Genomic DNA, 18301 nt, shown 5'->3' with positions numbered 1-18301 from the left:
AACAACAATGCTAATGCTCCGTGACGTAATGTCTGTTTTTTGGCCTGTGTGTTGTCAACTGTCCAGTGTGACAGCCAGGCCGGGTTGCCAGATCTATCTATCTCTATCTCTATATATCTATATAAACATATATAAACATAAACCAAGCGTGCTACAGCTGTAATGTTAGGACAGCCATGAAAGCAGCAAACAAACGAACGGGATCAATTGAGTGAGTCACTTTAAGCAAAGAGAGGGGGGGGCTGTACTGGGAAGAGAGGACCGTGAGTTAGCAGTGTGATTAGCGATTGTTGCCGTAATTCTAAGCCAATAAAGTGTATATTTCAGTCGGGTGGAGAGGACGGCGAGGCTGTAAAAAAAATGTTCCTACTGTATTTCCAAGATGAAGTGTGTCTGTCAGTCGGGTACAGAGCTCCGTGAGCACGGGCTTTAATGACTGTCGTATGGCGGCATCTAACGTTAGCTACTCCACTGTGTAGCTATAGGAGACAAGCGCCTAGCAACATTGTTGTGGCTGCTGCGGTCTCAGCCTGGCAACCAACGTGAACTTCGAGTCTGGGGAGGAGGGGGCGGTGGAGACGACTCTCCAGTGTTTTGAATTTGTCCTGCAGTAATTATTTTAAACACTGGCATCAGTACTACATATTGCACCTTTAATTTGCCAGGTGGAGGTCAATTGTCACATTAATTCACAAGTTGCAGCCTCTCTGCTGCCCCCTTGTGGGGGGGGGGGGCTTGCATGCTGCATGATTTCACCAAAACAAAAGCAGGAGGATTCACTACAGAGCGACAGCTGTAAAAAGACACATGATTTATTGCTCAGACAGTGCAAAGGACAGGCAACAGTTTACACTCTGGGGTTAACCCCCTAACACATGGCACAACTTGTACTGTATTATATCAAGTGCATTGTTACTAGCTCTGCTGTTGACTCTGAAAAAGAAAACAGAATAGCAACCAAAGCATCCATTTCCTTAGTAACATGTCAAGCTTACAGAATAATAGAAATACACAGTTGTTAAGTGTTAAATCACCATTTAGTTTTACCACAATTTTATTTGATGTTTTGACAGCCATGAAATCAAATTTTCTTCCTTTTTTTTGTTGAAACTGTCAAAAGACGTCACAATCTGAGCAACAGCCACAGTTTTTAAAGCAAAAAATGTAATTTATACACCAAAAAAAAGGAACCAAAAAAGCGAGGCAAGCACTCGCCTTTGACATTTCTTTTGAGACAATTATGTAGTTGAGATGTAAGTATAGGATTTATCCTGTTAATAACATGTAAAGTTCCCGGGAGAGAAGAGCAGGAAAAACATGGCACAATGTCGTGTTGTTTGTGAATGTAGTGTTTTCATGCATGTGTGTGTGTGTGTGTGTGTGTGTGTGTGTGTGTGTGTGTCTTTGTGACAGAGAGGAAAAAGTGTGGGGTCTTCTCCTTGTTATATTTTCCCACAGTGTGGGTGGGGAGGACTACCTGTGGAGAAACTTTTACACCTCAAAGGCTGGGAACCTTGCTTTCATTGGCTGCAGAATGTCGGCCAAGAAGTAGATGGTGCCGGCCATGCCTGTAAACACAACGCAAAGCAACGCGGTGAGTGTACAGCTACAGTAACAATGTCACAGACACAAAAGTCCTTTTTCAGGGCAGAGATGTTGACATGTCATAGGAAAGGAACAGGTATATTCAAAACCATTAATGAAGGCTGCATTCCACTTAGGAGAGGCCCTGGTATTGTGCATGCTGACTCACTGAAATAGCGTACTGGGACCCTTTTTCACTTTAGGTCAAGTGCAGATGTAAGTCGCGCATGCTCAGATTTAAACGGTTTACGGCATAAGGTGTCATACTGAAATTTGTAAAATCCATAAAATAAACTTCTCTCATTACAAAACAGAGGATGGAAATCCTTTCGAAAACGTTCTAGCTTTCTATGATTGTTTGATTGCTAACGTTAGCTCAAAACACCATTCAACTGACGGCCTTTGTTGTGTTTGATGCTAACTTATTGCCAGCAGTGAACCAACTTCGTTAAGTAGGTCCATTTGTACTGTGTTGACATTACAGGAGTCTCTTGTTAGCATCTTTTAGGCTACTCGTCGCAGAGTGCACAACTCACATCGTTAAGGTTATCAATTTCAGCGGTGCTTTACCTAGTATGACAAGTCATGTCTGTTAGTTGTGACAATCGCAACAACTGAGCACAATAAGAAAACTTATTAATTGCAGGGCTGTTTTGTAGTTTTGCTTTTAAATAATAGTAATAACTACTTTTAAAAGAATGGTCCAATTCATATTTTATAATAACAGGATTTGTTTTTGCAAGAGGGTAATGTCATCACATATTACCTTCAAAAAGGGAGAAGGGAGTGTCGGGTGTTCGGCATCCATGTTTGCCGTAGTTCATGCACCAGTCAGCAAACTGTAGAGACAGAGAGACAGGCTGTGTCATAATCACATTCCGATCACAACAGTGGACTGTACTTGAACCGTCTCAGGAGAAGAGCGAGCAATGTCTACAACTGCTAAAACCTTTACTCATCTCAGTGAATTCCTAGTATCTGACGAGCCATGAGATTATGACTACAATGTCGCTCTCTTGCGCTGGAATTGTTGGGTCTTTGTAAGTTATAGAGTGTGGTCTAGACATCCTCTATCTGTAAAGTGTCTTGAGATAACTGTTATGATTTCCCCCTATAAATACAACTGAATTGAATTGTTGCACTGGGAGCTTGAAAAGATCTTCAGCAGGACATGTGAAGAGTCTATTTACATCGGCTATGAATAGATTCATATTAATGACACAGGGGACTTGTGCCATCCGGAGCGTATCCAAAGAGAGCTCGCTATACCGGCCCCGCTCGGCCGGCCATGACACCAACTCCCACCGGCAGCTACCAACCTATTGTCAATAAACATAAAAGGCCTCGTCTCTCACATGTCCTCCGTTTCTCAAAATCATTTTTAATTTTAAGGCTGGTTCGGGGCCAACTGCACTAAGATTGGTGTTCCTTTTGAGGGGAGTTTAATATGACTTTCACGTCTTGCATCAAAGTCGGAGAAAGCTAAGGTAAGACAACATGAAGCTTTTAAAAAAGAAACTAGAAAGAAAATGCCTCTTCTATTTCTTATGGCAACGGACGGTTTAGACAATTTGGCTGATAAGCTAAATCCTTAAGGAGGAAATCAATGTGATTTCTGCTTCCACACTGTCGAGCTCTGAAGTTCCTCACGCTAAAACTGCACGGCATTAATAAAGTATTGGAAACTAATTGAGATGGATCCATTGCGGGAGTTTCACAATTAATATTTGCAGTTGTTTGGTCCCTCAAATGGCTGCGGCCCCGTGTAAATGATGTAAACTGATTACAGTCGGTTCTGTGCTCTCACCATGCAGGCTCTGTAAAGGTGCTTGGGGTCCTGCGTTAGCCGGTAGAGGGCCAGGAAGGTGTAGGCGTTTCCCGCCGCACCGTGACACAGCCCGTAGCCCTTCTTCAGCAAGCCACAATGCCACACCACCTCGCCACACTGCAGGGCGTCCTCCAGGTACTGGGGTACTCCGAAGGCCTGCGACAAAAAGGAGAAAAAAGAGAGTGTCGAGGAGGCATTTTAAGAGACATGAGAAGCATGTCATGAATGACCTTTTGTAAATAATAGATAGTGTACATCCACCCTTTTTTTTTTTTTTTTAAACAATCCCTCAGTGTGTACCTTGTATGCCTGCAATAGCATGTAGACCACCCCTGGGGATCCGTGGCACCAGTGAACCAGCAGGTCGCGATCGTCTCCGATACAGGGAGGGTAGTTTCCTGTGGGGAACTTGAGACGACAGACGTGGTCGACACTGGGCTTCACCAGCCTGTGTACGTACTCCTCCACACACACGAAGCCGGGCTGTGAGGGAGAGATCACATCGTGTTTACAGATGACAAAGAAGTTGGGGGTGGAAGAATTAAAAGTGAGGCAATTTTGGTCGTTTAACAGAAGAAAAAAAAGAAGTATGAAATAGACTTTTGAGCCTACCTAACCTAGCCTGGTAGAACACAATCATAATATCACACTGGGCTGATTAAAGTGCTGGAACAAGTAGTTCTTTGGTCGATAAGTCTTTTAATAAATTCATCAACAATTGGAGTGCTCTATCAAGCATTGCCAAATACACTTCTGGCTTCTCAAGGGTGAGCATTTACTTCTTTCCTATGTTTTATATTGTAAATTGAATATCCTTAGCTTTTGGAGTGTTGCTCGGACAACATAATCTAATTTAAAATGTCATCTTGAGCTCTGGCAACCTGGAATGGGCATGTTGATATTATATAGGTTCAGAGAGCAGTTGTACCTGCATGAGGTAGTAGTAGATGCCTGCAAGGCCATGGGCGGCGCCAACGTACTGCTCCTGGTACCACTCGTACATCAGAGGGCTGTGGTTCTGGACCCTGAACTTCCTGCTGAGGTGCTCGCCTGACACCAGCACGGACTCGCTGATCTGAGGACGGAAACACATCCCACCTCACAAAACACACCTAATCTGCACAAGAGTGAGCAAATAAGCAGCCACAGGAAATGAAGACTGCTGGGGGGCAGCAAACTAGACGAACAAGCTCGAGGATAAAATGAAAGTCTCCTCAAAAAGCATTACTACCCATAATTCTGTTCCACATTAAATTTAAGTTGTCAACATCAAGTCTTTTTCTTGAAGTAATTCCCAACTCTTTCATCCAATTAGGTGCAATTTACTCGTTGTCTATAGTTACTGTATCACGATCTTTGTTTGTATCATTAAGGACAGTCCTTCTGTACCACCTGACATCAGGGTGCTTGGAAGTGCCATTTCTGTTGGACTGTGCCCCGTTTCTGACCTGCTGGATGTACTGCAGTGGGATCCTGTCTTGCCCAAGCTGCTGGTTGATGAAGACGAGGGAGTAGAGGTAACCCATCCGGCCATAAAGCAGCTCATCAGGCAGCCCGCCTGCACCTTTCACCACATTCTGGTGAAACTGCAGCAGTCTGGGAGAGTAGCACAGGAGAGACAGTGTTTATGAATCGGGAGGACCTCGCGTCATGAGTGATCGACTATTGTCATATGTCACATACATCGTGAATGAACTATCCATGATGACCCATAACTGTGTACAAATAGTAGTATAATAAATGTGAGCACAATCCTACCTCTGGATCAGGAGCGATATTCACCCATTGTGTTTGGAGTAATGCTCTGGCTCATCCAATCAAGTGGCCACAGATAAACAGTCTGACCAATCACAAGCATTTAGTTTAAGCAGCACGTTCCCAAACACTGTTGCAGCGACATGTGAGTGCATTTTACTACACTGAAAAACAAGACCAATTGTTCAAAAACAATGAACAACTGTTTTTTTTTTTAAATAGCATGCTTTAATAGCATTATTTCAAGTGAAACTATATTTAAGAAAATACAATGATGCAAAAAAAATTATGTTGCATTATATATTTGATCTATATAAGTGTGAATATATTTTTTGAATAGTAAATTGTAGATAAAATTGAGCAGCTCTTTAAGTCCATATTTAGCCAAGCAATTATACCTTTGCAAACTACATAAACTGCATATTATAAGTACCTAGAGTAAAAAACCACAGCGAAACGTAACAGATTTCTCTGTTTACAGAATACTATGTCTGGCAAAGAAAACAAAAGACTAATATTTTTCATAAATGTGACACAAATCGGTCGGGATTAATTAATTACTACCCTGTAATACGGAATATAAGAAGCAAAAGAATTAAAAGAAAAAAAGTATGAAATTACATACTTAAGAAACCATAACTACCTAAACAAATACCCAAAAACCCATTAGGCATTTCTAGGTATTCCTGACTGACCTGTTGATGCACTCATCAGTCTCTTGCACCCTCTGCAGGCGATGGTAGACCACAGCAGCGATAGCCAGGGGCCCTGCATCTCCACATAGGAAGGTGACGTCATGGCGCCGGGTCAAGCACTTCAGACTGCGGCTCACATATTCCAGAGCTCTTTGAAGCAAGGACGTGTCCCTGAACACGTTGTGGAGGTGCAGGTAGAGCAGAGCAATGCCTGTGGATAGACGGGCACACGTTACTGCTGGAAACTTTGGAAGCTAACTCGGAAAGTTGGCCGTTTCAAACCGTAACTGAAGAACGGCCGCACAATGGTTACCTGCAGAATCTAATCTAGTCCTGGAACATGTGCACAACACCGATGACCGAATGTGTATTGACAGAAACGCAAATAATATGAAATCAAAGTAGAGCTGAAACAATAGGTCAATTAATCAATGGAGAAAAAAAATGGTTAAAAGCATTTTAACTATGGATTCATATTTTCAATGATTACTATTACTAATCAGTATGGATGGTAAATGACTCGACTGTTGATTGAAACAATGACTCCCTAAATGCGTGCTATATTGACAGAGAAAGCTAAGTTTGCAGCTTTTTGAGTTGGGCTTTTATTGTGAAAGGTAAAAGGGGAAGTAGTGAAGCTGTAATGGCTGCCATGGACAATGAGGACAATTATAAAGAGATGTTGCCATTCTGGTTCATGCTGGTTTAGACTGTAGAGCCTCAGTGGTTTTTTTGTTTTTTTTTAATTACCTGCATACATTTTTTATTACCTGCATAAGGTAAAAAAAAAAAAAATAAAAAAATAAATTAGGTGCAACTCATAATTAAAAACTAAAGATTGGAATGAATGACAATTTTAAATACTATACTGTTTATCAGTTGCCGTTCATAGTGGTAACTTATGAGGCTTTGAGTGATCAAATAAATTTGGCATACAGTTTTGAAAGATGGAAATAACAAGACTAACAGTATGTGAGTGCCGTAAAGGGAATCTATTACATTATTTGTGCTGTGGGCCATCTTGTTTATTATCTTAATAGGCTAGGTCATCTAGGCTAAATGTAGCTGTTAACTTAAATCTACTCTGTTGTACATGTTATGTACTTCTTTAAAAATCAAATAAATGCCAGACTGACTGAACTGTTATGTACATTCTTTTTAGAAAACAATTAGTTTTAAGAAATTCCTCATGGTATATTGTCTCTAGAAGTGAATTATTCAACTTTTGTTTTTGTTAAAACAGAAAAGAAAAATCACAATACTCAACGCTATGGAATTGCAATACTTCTAGATTTGCCACACAAATCAAATCAGCACCCAAGTGTCATGAAAGAATCGAACAAGGACAGAAGCATTGCGACCATGCCCTACAATCTAAATCATGGATTTTGAGAAGTAATTATTATTTTTGGAAAAGGAAAGAAACTTGGTGTTAAATTTCAGAATGAAATGTGGTGTGGGGTTCTGTTACCTTGTAGGACTACAGTTTTTAAACAGGGAAATGCGTTTGTACTGTTCAGTAATGTGCTAAATAGTCTTAACAACTAACAGGAAAAAGAACTGATAAGGTTGTGCGCCTGCCTGAAATAAAACATATAACCTTTTTGCCTCATTGCCCACCACTAGATCAGTATGGTCCTCAGTTTGTTAAATACATTATCAACTGTAAAGAAAAAGGAGGATTATCAAAACATTTTCATGCATGTAATGGTGTTATCACCTGCCCAGCCGGTGTAACTGGTGCAATCTCTTGGGTCAGCAGACTTCAGGCCGTTTTCCATGACAGCCAAAAGCTCACTGATCTTGCTGCTCAGTCGCTGGGCGAACTCTGCTGTGAGCTAAAGGGCCAGGAAATGTTAAATGATGAGACTTAACGTTTTAGGATAAAATGAATTAAATGCGAAACGTACGCAATATACCTCCTTTGTATATTACCTTTCCTTGACAGTCGAACAACGCCTGAGTGGACGCAGGGTTTCCATCATAGTCGTGATATGGATTCCTCCAGGCTCTTGTGTCCATTTTCACAGCTTTGGCTCTGCTAAATATCTGGGCCAGAAAAACAATAATCTGCAGAGAGATGAGGCAATGTTAGGCGCAGGACACAGAAGACTCGACGCGAGTGTAATAGAAGGCTAAAAATAGTAAGCCCTCGATTTTATATCAAAATATCAAGCCACACAACGCAGTAAGCCTCTTCTGTAGAGCTAGATACACCCACACACGCATAAAATAATGACAGCTTAGCCCGCTATTGCTCTTAGTTAGCTAGCTAAGCTAAGGCGCTAAGGCTAACGGCTAACGGCTAACATTTGCTTGTGGCGCTAGCTACTGTCGTAATAGCAAAAATTAAAACATTGTAACTTCAATGAATTGGAGATATGCAATTTCTATTCAAAGTCAAGAATTACGACTACGTTTAACTGTAGGATTCAAGCATTATTTAGGAACAGTTACCTCCGCTTTTAGTCGTGCACTGTTGATGCCAAAGCTTCTTCGTCTTTATATTTTCCAGAGGGGGGATTGTAGCATTAGCTTGCTCGCCACTGCCACCTAATGCTACACAGGTGTTACTACAGCTTACAAAAATGGATGAACCGCGGTAGTGGAAACAGTCTAACACAAATAAGAAAATGTTTTAAATACCTAAATAACCAACCATCACCACCAGAAAAAATTGAAAATTCATTTTAAAATTATAGTGATAAAGTCAAAATAACACTCAAGTGTCACAGTCCACTTACTTAGATACCTCCTGGAGCTTTACATTGTTGTCTGTCTGTCTTCATCAGGTGCTTCATTAGAAGATGGTTCAGTAGTCAGTCATGGAGATAGTTTTTTAAGATGTGCAGCTGTTACGCTATCACCCATTTTAATTTGAACTTTTCTCATCTATGTTGACGTCAAAGGGACCTTCAACAACTCTACATCCTCCAATGAAACACGAAAGCCTTAGATAAAGCCATTTTTTTTTCTAAAAGAACTATTTACAAGAATGAACTTACATTTCTTCAAATCTCCAAATCAGAGTTATTCTTTTTCATTATCAATCCTTTACCTACCATTTTAAAAAATAGTAAGGAGTCCCAGATTCTCAATCAAAAAGCAATGCATACAGAATGGAGTGTTTTAACTAACAGTGCATCATGTTTTATCGGTTTATTTGCATATTTTGAATGTAAAACTATACTTTTCCCAACATGCCAGAGACCATACATATATACATTTATTTGCATAAAAAGCATAAAGTAAAAGCACAAATGCCATCTTTTATTTCCAAGTAATTTTATTTTTCAACTGTGTAGCCACTTAATGGGACACAGTATCACTTTGCCATCTGATAAATAAATGAAATAACACAGTCAGAGACGGAAATGCTTTGATCAAAGGTTGAGCTGAAATGACCCCATTAACAAATCCCAGACAAAACAGTGAAACAGAAATCAAATGGTAATCTATGCCTCTCTTGTGTGCAAACAGAGCTTGACCTGCAACAATAGCTGGCTTTAGTACACAGTGTTCCCCGTGGGGCCATGAATGACTTTATCACACAGGTGTCTAATCTCAGACATTAGCCCATCAACATGAAAGTTTCCAAAGGTTGCACAATCAATCAGGCTTTAATTTATCCTCGCTGGTGTGGCGGTGCACTTGCATAAACTGCTAGAGCACACATGTCTATGCTGCAATTTCCCCGTGGTCTGGTGTATGTTGGACAAACTAAAGAGCGTCAAAGATTCTCACATCCGAATACAAAACATGGATTTATGCCATCGCTACACACTGTACACAGGCTAACCGTGGCTGACTCGGGGAAACAGAACATATTTTACCCTCTCCTCCTAACTGGTGACATGATTAACTTACTGCTTTGCCAAGAGGTATATTGGATTAATGCTTCTGACACAGGCAAAGAACTGGATTTGTCCCGTTTCCTGTAATCATAAGTATGCTGTTTGTACATTTGTATATTTGTATCTAAGATATTATTTGTTCTATAGTCCAGGAAGTGTGGCACTTGGGCATTGGCTGTTGACATGACTTCCAAGCAAATAGACAAGGCTAAGTTCACAATTCCAGGGGTGGAACACGGTTGATGAAAACATGTAATTCATGTAAAGGTAAGGTAAAGGTATTTTATTGTCACATACATGTAGTGAAATTAATTCTCTGCATTTAACCATTCCATTCAACCATTTACTCCATCGCTCAAGGGAGCAGGGGGCAGCCATTTAAAGCGCCCAACTTCAGATCTTCTTCTTTAAGAATGACTTCAGTGCCATTCTTAGTTCTTTTCTCTAAGAAAAGCTTGACTTTTTTTGACAGTCCCTGTTTCGAAAGACCACTGTTTACTTGGACCGTCTTCCAGAGTCACCATTTTGAAAGGCCACTGTTTACCAGCAGCAGCCATCTTCTTTGTTTTCAAGAAACATCACAGTTCTGACGTCGTCACAACCCAAATTTGTTTTTTCCAGCTCACAAGCCAACAGAGAGTTGCTATACTGAACCTGGATGCATCTAGATTTTGAGGCGGAACGACCTGGATTCGAACCCAGAACCTTCTTGCTGCAAGGTCACAGTGCCAACCGTGCAGCCATGTACATAATGATGATAGTTACTGTGGTCACAAAGAACACGGGGCTGGTATAGATTTGCACACTGCTGAGTCTCAGTGCTGGTGTTCCACATTCTCACTTATTGCATAGATGGAAGCTGCACCAGCCCTGTAATCTCCCCCTTTGAATGTTCAGCCCTATGAACGGCCCGATGTGGAGAAAGACTATATTGTTGTGGCAGCAAGACATTGCACATTCAAAAGAGAGAGAGCGTGCAATGATACGTCCTCTGAAGGCTGTGATTACTGTTCTCTCTTTGATAATATGACTCAGTCACTTCCCTTTTCTTCCCATGTTTCATCCTCCTGATTCTCTCTGGTTTTAGTTGGCTTTCTGCTCCAGACTTAGTTAAAATCATCAAAACAGAGTCCTAATTAAACTATGCTATAGACTGAAGATGTAGTCGGACTTCAATAGATTCCCACAAGCGTACTGACACATTTTTATACAATCCTTTAGACAATCCTTTATGACTCAATGGATGAAAGCTTTAGAAACAATATTAATTATTTAGGTTTAAGTTCCCAGCCTATTTTAAATTTTTGTAATTTTTTCTTTTGATTACTTAAACCTTGAACACTCATCCTGAATGTATGCAACAAACACATTGAGTTGCTTAAATGCAGGATGTGTTGTCCTTTTATGTTCCCAATATTAATGATGTGTGTGACCTTGTCTTTGAGAAGTGCAAATTAAGCTGACACAGATTGACCAAAGCATCAGATTTGCTACAGTCATCACTGTCACTCTTTTGTTTACCTTTCTGTTTTTGTGTGTGTGTGTGTGTGTGTGTGTATGCTCCACTATTTCCCTTCAGTTAGAAGAACTTGGCCGCCCGTCATTTCCATATCAATTGACCGAGCGGCAGGTGAAGGCTAGTCATCCTTCACAAAGTATAGAGCCTTTGCTCATATACCTCGGGACTGTTTTACCTTGCCTTGAGGGACGAGGAATGGAAATGCGGCCCAGAATGCAACACCATTAAGAAGGAGACCTTCGGGCTTAATTAGAGCTTTTTGTTGAAAGACACATTATTGAACTGAATCCCTCCCACTGCGCCACTGGGAAAATTAGCTTAATGAAGAATAGAAATATTGTTTAGAGGAGGTATTGATTATTGTTTTTTTTCCCTTTTTTGCCAACAAATGCTTAACAAAGTCCCCAACAACTGTACTATTTACTCCTGTTTCATGACGTTTTTTCAAACTACTGCGCCCAGCTGCTGTGGGAAATTAATTCCCCTTTTAAAGAAAATGAAACTGAAAAGGAGACTGACAATGAACATCTTTGCGCTGTTTTTAATAATGTAAGGCTTAAGAACCAATGGGCTTGCGGCCATTGTGAGACGGACTACTAATGCATTGTTGGTTGGTGTCTTTTCATTTGGTGCATTAACGCCATACTTTAAAATCCCCAATGGAGTAGTATTGAGTACACAGTACATGTGAACTAGAGCCATAGACACACTTATATAGATATAGCAAACAATAGTCACACAAAATATCATCCTCACCGTATAATTCTGATCACGTGAATACAATCTGAAAAACCAAACTTTGGATCATGTGTGACTTCTTTGCCCCTAAAACCATCTTCCCTCTCCGCCCCTCCCACCACCTCCATGTTGATCCTTGAGATTCACGTGGCCCGTTTGCCGCAAGAGTGTGTGAACGCTGCCAGAGGAGAGTCTCAGCAGACTCCATTCTGTGACGCTCAAAGCCGAACACTTGACCCCCCCAGCCCTAGCCTGCAGCATATTCTTCTGCTCCCTCTGCAGCAAACATAAAGCACAAACATACCTTTCAGAGTCAGAAAGGCCTGCTTCCTCGTTTCAAATGGATGGTCCTTAGCTGTGCATGATGAGGTGTTGTACAAAGGGTTATCTTAAACATATAGGTGCACAGACCTGTTTTGGGCTATAAGCCTGGGTTGGTCAAAGCATGGGACCGAGCTGTTAATCCATCACATATAATCATTGGACACAAGCAAAACTGAATATTCTTCCCGCTGCAAAATGTGGTAGGTTAAAATTTATTCCGTTTATCTTTTTATAGTCGGGTGATATGTCCTGATATCTGCTGTGCACTGTCCTTTCAGGGAGCTTGCTTTTGAAAAAAATCTTTTTTTCTGTCGCGGTATGGCACGCAATTTCCCCTCTGCTTGATCATAGGTGTGGATACAGCTCCCACAGAGGAGCTGACACAGCTACTGTGAGCTTTTCCTCTCACCACTTTCCATTCGCACCCTCAACAGTTATTTCGTCATGCCAAAATGACACTATCAAAACCCTGAACTTTGAGAAAAAAGGGGGGGGGGGGGTTGGGAAGATTCACCTCTTCCCCCCAAGGGGACGCGATCCATTTTGGTACCAGGGAACGGCCTGACAGCTGAGACAAAGAACATTCTGGTCTCTGCCATGGCCCCATCTGTGGCGATGCTAAAAATACATGCAGCCTGGTGTTGCCATACCAGTCAACTGTCTGGGAGAGGAGGGGGGGGGCGGACAAGAGAGAGGTGACAGACACAGACACACACAACCTGAAGCAGCAGAAGAAGAGGAAAAAGACTGAAACAAGGAAGAGTTAGTTGACTGAAAGTAGTCTACAAGAAATAGATGAGGGAGCTCATAGATGGTGGGAGAGGGGAGGGTGCTACCCTCACTGGAATATTGCTATCATGGGATAGAGATATGAGCGGTGTACATGAATCACACCAATGATACAAAACCTTCTCAGCTCATCCAGTACATGACATGCAAACTCTGAGTGTCACACTGAGAAATCTGTTTTGATCTGATCCCACTGAGACGCTCTGTAGATTGAAAGGAGAAACTTATGGACCGTAAACGCACATTAGCACACATAATAAACACAATAACACATTAAATGGTCATGTAAAGTGCTTTAGGGGTTTACTGTTCATACACTGTAAGGATGAGACCGCCAGCATGGGTCATTATGGTATTTCACGTATACCATTTATGTGCTGTGACATGCACAACATTGACAGACTCTAGGACTTTTTTGGCTCAAAAACCCCATCCCCCAGTCAAAAAAATTCAAATTCACATATTTTTCTTCTTCTTCTTCTATTCAAGTAAATATGGTGCATATATGGGAACAATTTATTTGTAAAAGAAGCATTAAGCAATCAAGACATTCTTAAAAAGTGTGTCCACTTACTGTACATTCTCCAGATCTTACAGCCTCATCTCATGTCTTTCAACAGCAGAAGGAGTTTGCTCAGTTGTCATGGAGATGGTTGTCATCACACAAGAAAAGCGGGGATGAAGGCCATGAGGTGAGGTTGAAAGCTCCAGAAAATTTCCAGTTGGGCTAAGAACTTTTTTCTTCTTCTCCAAACCAATTCCGAGCTTAATTAGTGTTACATTGAATATTCTGGTTTATTCCTCATATTGCGTTATATCTACTATACGGCTGTTCTACAGTACATCCACATACATGGCAATGTGTTGATTTGAGAAAAATAATCTTTGTTCAATTGAAAGTTTGTATTGAAAAGACCAGATTTGTAAATATGAAAGTAATCACTGCTACAGCAATTGTAGGAAGTTTTAATACTTAAAACTTAGTTGGTATGACAATTTGAAAAGTCAGAGCTTGCATTAACACTATCATCAAAGACAGCTTTACTCACAGGGAATCAGATGCAGACAAAGCAACACACACACACTTTTACATCTCTTTCTCCCCCCCCCCCCCCCCCCCCCCCCCCCCCCCCCCCCCCCCCCCCCCCCCCCCCCCCCCCCCCCCCCCCCCTTTCTCCCTCTCTCTCCATCACCCTGAAATTGAGTTATGAAAATTTGATCAAGGTCTTAATCTAAAAAGCGCTCGTCTGTTCTTGCACTTTAACAGCAGTCTGCATGACGGGGAATGGGGTAATCAGGGAGGCATTTATTTTGTGGATTAAAGGAGCTGTGGCAGGATGGCGTTGTTGTCACTGTCAACACCCTCATCATGGCTCTCCCTGTGCTGCACTTGGGTTTGGGAAACAAGTTTTTCTCTCACACACACACACACACACACACACTAAGAAAAGCTGGGCCATCGCCTCTTGATAGTTGGTTGTTACCACACAAAATTGCAAATTGCTTATACTAAAAATTATGAAATGGTCAACACCTTTGCAGTTTAAGCTGCAATTTAGACAAATAAAGTGATGTTTTGTTGCAATTCTGTTAAGCACCACTAGGTGGACTCCTTGCAATGACTTGGCCATGCTTGATGAGTTTACCCTCACGTACCTGCTGGCAAACTGTGTGATTGGTTTCTTCATCATTGCTCTGACCGTGGAAATCGATTCCCATCTTCCAAAAAAATTTGAGTTTATTGTTTGCAATGACAATAACTCCACATTTGATTGTTTCTTTTCTTCTTTCCTTCTTATTCCCATCCTCCCAGCAATCTGCACCCCAGGCACAGCCACGCTGAGTGCCTCCTCTCTCCCCCTAATGGTTGATCCGGAGCAATAGGGACTGTTTAGCTTTCCTAATTAGAGAGCAAATGCTAAGCACTGGCACAGCCTCCCTGAGTGGACTTAACAAACAGGCCCCTCATTAAAAAAACGGGCACAACTCTGATTGTGCAGAGGCATGAGACCCCACCACAACCACCATGCCACCAGTCCACCCATGCTTTACTTCGCTCACTCAGCACCCATGAAGGCCTCCAGCGTGGAGGGAGGCACATATTAGCTCTTACAAGACAACTTGGGAAGGGGTTGAAATTAAGAGTCTGTTCTGTCCGGAGACTTCCCACTGCTTATAAAACACACTGAAAAGACAGCTAGTAAGCAACTGGAGGTGAAAAAAAGAGTGATGAAATCAAGAAATCAAGCAGGGATGTGGAGGGTAATTTGTCAGGGGGAGGTGGGAGAGGGGAAGGAGGTTACAGAGGAGTATAGGAGGGGGTTGAGGTGGCTCTACAGTGCTGCTGGAGTTTAAAGCTGGAAAGATAAAAGATAGGGAAAAAAATCAAATAGTTGGTAGTGAATGCAACACTAGATTATAACAAAGAAACTCCAGATTTGGGTGTTTTTGTGTGCAGGTGAGGCAAGGATGCAAACAGTATCAAAGGAATACACATTGTAAATGTAAAGCCCCCTGAAAAAATGCATTTATCTACAAATTCATGACTAAATAAGCAACAGAGCTTGTCAAGGCTAATCAAAGCGTGGTTAATTTACACATCAATGCAAACCAGTAGAGACATCAGAATACTTGTCAGTGTGGAGACAAGCACAAAAATCAATATATAGCGAAGGCAGCCGGACTGGTATACCCAGCAACCGGCAGCCTTGACATCCGGCAGCGAATAGCTGAGCTTCTGAGGTGAGAAGAGATGATTGAATGACAAGAACGCAGCATCTGCCAAATAAAAAAAGATGTGTAAAACCAGGAGTAGTTTTACATCATTCTTGGTTGGGATTGTCTACATTTTAAGATATTTCTTTTCATTTTCAAATTCTTTTTTTTTTTTTTTGTATCTGTCATAAAAAAACAAATTCTTGCAGACACACAAACTTCTACCTTCAATCACACACACAGTTGTAACATGCACTTGTACATTTCAGGCATGTAGGTACTCTAGCTGGGCTGACTTGGGCAGTCGCACACTAACAATCTTCCCTCATTTCAAAAGACTGATAACGCGATTGAGAGGCGGCACACGATTTAAATCGCCTCCACCTTCCTCCCGTCTCCTCCCCCACGGAGCTGAAGTTCTTGCCTCACCGCGGGGAGGCCCGATCAGACACTTAGGCTAACAGTCCGTTAACAGACACAACTACCTGAAACCCCTCTGTGAGTTAGAAGACACGCTGAGCATGTCTCATCATTCAAAATCACATTAGCCCACCGCATGAAAACATCACAGTGAACTCAAAATCAAAGGCTGTTTGTGTTTGCCATAAGTTGTGATTTAAACACTTTTCTAGGCTTAACAGCCACACTGGGAATAACAATGTGGCTTTCATTTTTGACTTTGTATTTAACCAAATTAATTTCATTTACATATTTCGAGCTGATAAATCAGTGTTGCGCTGTCTCTGCCAAAAGATTGCCTGTCAACACACACTTATAAACAGTGTGTTCACTTGTTATTAAAGTTAATTGTCTGTCGTTTTCTGAAGATGTTCACTTGTCTGTTCAGCCACAGTGACTGCACACCTCTGTTAAAGAAAGTAAATGTGCAAAAGAAGGTATCAAGTAACTATTTATAATGGATTAAATATGTTTTGCTTTGTGTAATCTGTCATATATCTGTCCACAAACGCATCCATCCGTAAATGTATCCCTCCTTTTATCCATCTAATATAAATCCCTCCATTCATTTATCCTCATTTGCATCATATCCATCCATCATTTAGCATCCATCCATGTATCCCCTTACCACCCATCCGTCTGTCCGTCTAGGCATTCACTGTCAAACTTCCATCTATCTATGCACCTACTGATCTCTCCTAGTTTCTCTAGGATTGACAGGACACCAATGTCAAGAACAGGAAAGGCCAGATCTGGGCACACTGAACTGTAGCTTGCATCCCTATTTTGGTATTAGTCAGCAGACTAGTGACTAAGCCAGAGTAACATAAGTGTACTTTTGAAAAGGCCTGTTGCAGGCTTATGAATCATGCTGCGCTGCCACGCAGACTGCCTTTTGCGTCCTCCTCTGCTCCGTGCCTCCCATCCTCTCTGGCCCATCTCTCCCTCAATCCCCTCTCCTCCATGCATGCACAAAAAAATTCAAGCACAGATGTGAGCTGACAGTGGTTATTTCTCAACACGCCACAACGGTTTTATGTGTCAAAAGTGCTCAATATCGGATAGAAGAGTACAGGGTCATTATGAATCCCAACACCTCAGAGGGGCAGACAGAGGCCCAGCCATCCCGGGACCTGCCAATACTCTCGTGTTTTACACTCGCCCTGCACTCAAGAGTTTGCGTGCGCATGCATCTGTGTGTCCAAGGGAGAGTTCACAAGGTTATGACCACCGGCTAGCCGGGCTTGGCACTTTGCCTTATTTATAGCTGGAGAGTCAGTGTCCTGGTCATTTGGCATGAACAGAACAAAAGGGCCACAGCACAGTGCATTAAGAGAGCATGGCCTATGTGCTTTCCAATGATGTTAAGGCTGACTGCACAGCTGAAATCACAGACAGAGAATTGGAATAGAAAATAGTTACAGGAAGTGCTGATAAAGCAGACACCATTATACGTAAAAATGAACAGCAAACTAAAAGTGCAACCGAACAAATGCAAAAAAACAACAACCATAGACAAAATTAAAGGCTTAGATAAATAAGATGTAAATTTTGCCGGCCTGTTAAAACATGCCGCTCTGCAAAATCCCAACCAACCACAACCAGCTGCACCTCACAAATGAGCATTTAGTGTCTTTCATAGATAGAAATACAGCTGTGTATGGAATACTTTCTTGTCCAAGAAAGTTGTTAGCATTACAAACAGTGTTTACATTTGCCTCTGTTCTTGAACCAGGACACACACACAATTATAATATAAAACTATAAAAAAACGAGGATTCTTCAAGGGAAGTTTGGATTGGAAAGTCAAATTGAGCAGGTCATTTGGATTCATTAAGGCCTCAGCCAAGCAGAAAAAATAGTTTATTTTGGAAGAAGAAGTGCTACACAGTAGATACACAATGGGTTGTATGGGATAATGCATTTATCCATCTACATATTGAAGCTACTTTAGTGGAAAAATTAGGATATCATTATGCTTATATTGCTCCAAAACATAATGTTCTGTAAATTCCTTCAATTTATGGGGAAAATTAAGCCA

At 41.5% G+C, this 18301-nt stretch overlaps 1 protein-coding gene across 1 annotated transcript; it reads right to left on the bottom strand.

The window, feature by feature from the left end:
- Positions 1–791: 791 nt before the first annotated feature.
- Positions 792–8541, bottom strand: lancl1 (LanC antibiotic synthetase component C-like 1 (bacterial)). The gene is made up of 10 exons (XM_034864757.1): positions 8320–8541; positions 7798–7932; positions 7583–7700; positions 5863–6073; positions 4861–5008; positions 4341–4487; positions 3713–3895; positions 3392–3568; positions 2351–2423; positions 792–1568 (listed from the first exon to the last, which is right to left on the bottom strand). The coding sequence occupies exons 2-10, from the start codon at positions 7882–7884 to the stop codon at positions 1492–1494; spliced, it is 1221 nt and encodes a 406-aa protein (XP_034720648.1). The 5' UTR covers positions 7885–7932; positions 8320–8541; the 3' UTR covers positions 792–1491.
- Positions 8542–18301: the final 9760 nt, after the last annotated feature.

Source organism: Etheostoma cragini, chromosome 24 (assembly GCF_013103735.1).
Source record: "Etheostoma cragini isolate CJK2018 chromosome 24, CSU_Ecrag_1.0, whole genome shotgun sequence".
Classification (NCBI taxonomy): domain Eukaryota; kingdom Metazoa; phylum Chordata; class Actinopteri; order Perciformes; family Percidae; genus Etheostoma; species Etheostoma cragini.
Note: the sequence above shows the minus strand (reverse complement) of the source record. Positions and strands in the feature narration are given on the sequence as shown.